Below are 2,494 nucleotides of genomic sequence, written 5' to 3'. Positions count from 1 at the left end.
GTAGAGAGACACTGGGTGGTGAGACACTGGGTGGTGAGACACTGGGTGGTGAGACACTGGGTAGTGAGACACTGGGTAGAGAGACACTGGGTGGTGAGACACTGGGTAGAGAGACACTGGGTAGTGAGACACTGGGTAGAGAGACACTGGGTAGAGAGACACTGGGTAGTGAGACACTGGGTAGTGAGACATTGGGTAGTGAGACACTGGGTAGAGAGACACTGGGTGGTGAGACACTGGGTGGTGAGACACTGGGTAGTGAGACACTGGGTGGTGAGACACTGCCCATCTGTCATCTGTAAGATGTGTCTGCCATTCTCCCACTCCGGTGGTGGGTGTACACCCAGGACCCCATTCAAACCCATAGTGGCCTGGTCTCAGCTCGCTGATGAAAGTTGTAAGCGAGAATTGCATCATCGATTGCGGCTGGGGTTTGCATCATCCCCCACTCCTGATGTCGAGGGAAAATGAGCAAGGTTTAGGACTGTGGCTCATGCAGCTGCAATGGCTGCTTTGGGTACACCATCCAGACCTCCCCAGAGACCCTGGCTGACAGAGGTGGTGTTCATGCTGGTTGAGAAAAAGCGACAGGCCCACTCTCATCGTCTACACTGTAGACTGTAGCCTCATTCTCTGACAGTGGGATGCTGTAGACTCTACAGCATCCCACTGTCAGAGAATGAGGCTTAGCGCAGCCTTCGCTCGGAGGTTCGGAGAGCCGTGAGGCGCTGCAAGGATGGTTGGTGGTCGTGTGTTGCTGAGGAGATGGAGTCTGCCTCAATGGCCCACGATCACAAATCGCTCTTTAATTCCATCAAAAAAGTAACCTGCAGCGCCACACCTATTACCATCCTTAGGGGAAAGAACGGAGATTCAATCTACGACCCCCAGGAACAGGTTTGCAGATTTGCTGAGCATTTCTGTGAGGACCTGGGGGAGGGGAAATCCCTCAGCCTGGAAAACATCATGGCACAAAGTGGGGATAACCCTGCTGAGGCTGAGGTGCCTCAAATATGGGAAGAAGACACCCCCTGTGAGTGGCTGGCTAGTGGTGTTAGTGGTGGCGGTGGCGACGGTGGTGGTGTTGGTGTTAGTGGTGGTGTTGGTGGTGGCGACGGTAGTGGTGTTAGTGGTGGTGTTGGTGGTGGCGACGGTAGTGGTGTTGGTGGTGGTGTTGGTGGTGGCGGTGGTGTTGGTGGTGGTAGTGGTGTTGGTGGTGGTGTTGGTGGTGGTAGTGGTGTTGGTGGTGGTGGCGACGGTAGTGGTGTTGGTGGTGGTGGTGGTGTTGGTGGTGGTGTTGATGGTGGCGACGGTAGTGGTGTTGGTGGTGGTGTTGGTGGTGGCGACGGTAGTGGTGTTGGTGTTGGTGGTGGTGTTGGTGGTGGTGTTGGTGGTGGCGGTGGTGTTGATGGTGGCGACGGTAGTGGTGTTGGTGGTGGTGGTGGTAGTGGTGTTGGTGGTGGTGTTGGCGACGGTAGTGGTGTTGGTGGTGGTGTTGGTGGTGGTGGTGGCGGTGGTGTTGGTGGTGGCGGTGTTGGTGGTGTGTAACCCCTCACCCAGCCTCCGTGCTCCATGAGCCAGCTTCTGCGTTCGACCAGCAGCACAGCGGCCACCAGGTCCGTCAGGGGCCGCGTCTTCTCCGAGTCTCCCAGCCGCCCGCAGGCCCCGAGGCTCTTGACGAGCAGCGCGCAGTACACCACCGCGGACAGGACGCCGTCCCAGCTCAGGGGCGCTCCGTTGAGAACCTTCCAGGCCATGGTCACGACCAGCCGGCGCGGCTCCACTCGCTTCGCCAGCCGCTCCGCGCCGCTCACAAAGTCCGGGATGGAGGCTTCGAACTCTGCCAGCAAGACGTCTCCTCGGGTGTCGAACGCCTCCTGCAGCCGCTCCGCACGCAGCCGCAGCAGCCGCTGGGAGGTCTGCAGCTGCGCCCCGGCCTCCCGCACCTGCCGCTGGAGTTGCCGCACTTGCCGCCGCAGCTCCTGAAGGTCCTCGAACTGCTGCGACTGCTCCAGATGCTCCTGTTGCATTAGCTGCAGCTGCTCGAACCGATGCGTCAGCTGCTGCTCCTGCTGCTCCTGCACTTCCTGTAGCAGCTGCAGCACCTGCTGCAGCTGCTCCTGCTGCTGCTGCTCCTGCTGCTGCACAAGCTCCTGCTGCTGCAGCTGCTGCACAAGCTTCTGTTGCTGCTGTACAAGCTCCTGCTCCTGCAGCTGTTGCACAAGCTCCTGTTGCCCGCTGCACCTGCTGGAGCTGCTGCTGCACCTGCTGCACAAGCTCCTGTTGCCGCTGCACCTGCTGGAGCTGCTGCTGCACCTGCTGCATGTGCTGGAGCTGCTGCTGCCAGAGCGTCTCCGCCCGCTGCCGCTGCTGCTGCTGCGCCAGCTCGAGATGTCGCTGCAACTCCGGGAGCTGCTCCTGCACCTCCTGAAGCTGCCGCTGCTGCTGCTGCTGCTGCTGCAGTCGCTGATGCACAGGCTGCTGCAGCTCCTGC

At 60.0% G+C, this 2,494-nt stretch overlaps 1 protein-coding gene across 1 annotated transcript in view; it reads right to left on the bottom strand.

Annotated features, from left to right (window-relative positions):
* LOC133361821 (anti-apoptotic protein NR13-like) overlaps positions 1 to 2,043 on the bottom strand; it is a 5,069-nt gene extending 3,026 nt beyond the window's left edge. The window contains exon 1 of the mRNA XM_061580814.1: positions 1,557 to 2,043. Coding sequence (XP_061436798.1) covers positions 1,557 to 2,030 — 474 coding nt within the window. The 5' untranslated portion in view covers positions 2,031 to 2,043. The remainder of the gene's footprint in view (positions 1 to 1,556) is intronic.
* Between the last annotated feature and the right edge of the window lie 451 nt (positions 2,044 to 2,494).

The sequence above is a fragment of the Lethenteron reissneri genome, unplaced genomic scaffold (assembly GCF_015708825.2).
Source record: "Lethenteron reissneri isolate LAM-NWPU_2019-01 unplaced genomic scaffold, ASM1570882v1 scaffold_1246, whole genome shotgun sequence".
Classification (NCBI taxonomy): domain Eukaryota; kingdom Metazoa; phylum Chordata; class Hyperoartia; order Petromyzontiformes; family Petromyzontidae; genus Lethenteron; species Lethenteron reissneri.
The sequence above is the reverse complement of the archived record's forward strand: the minus strand, read 5'-3'. Positions and strand labels throughout refer to the sequence as shown.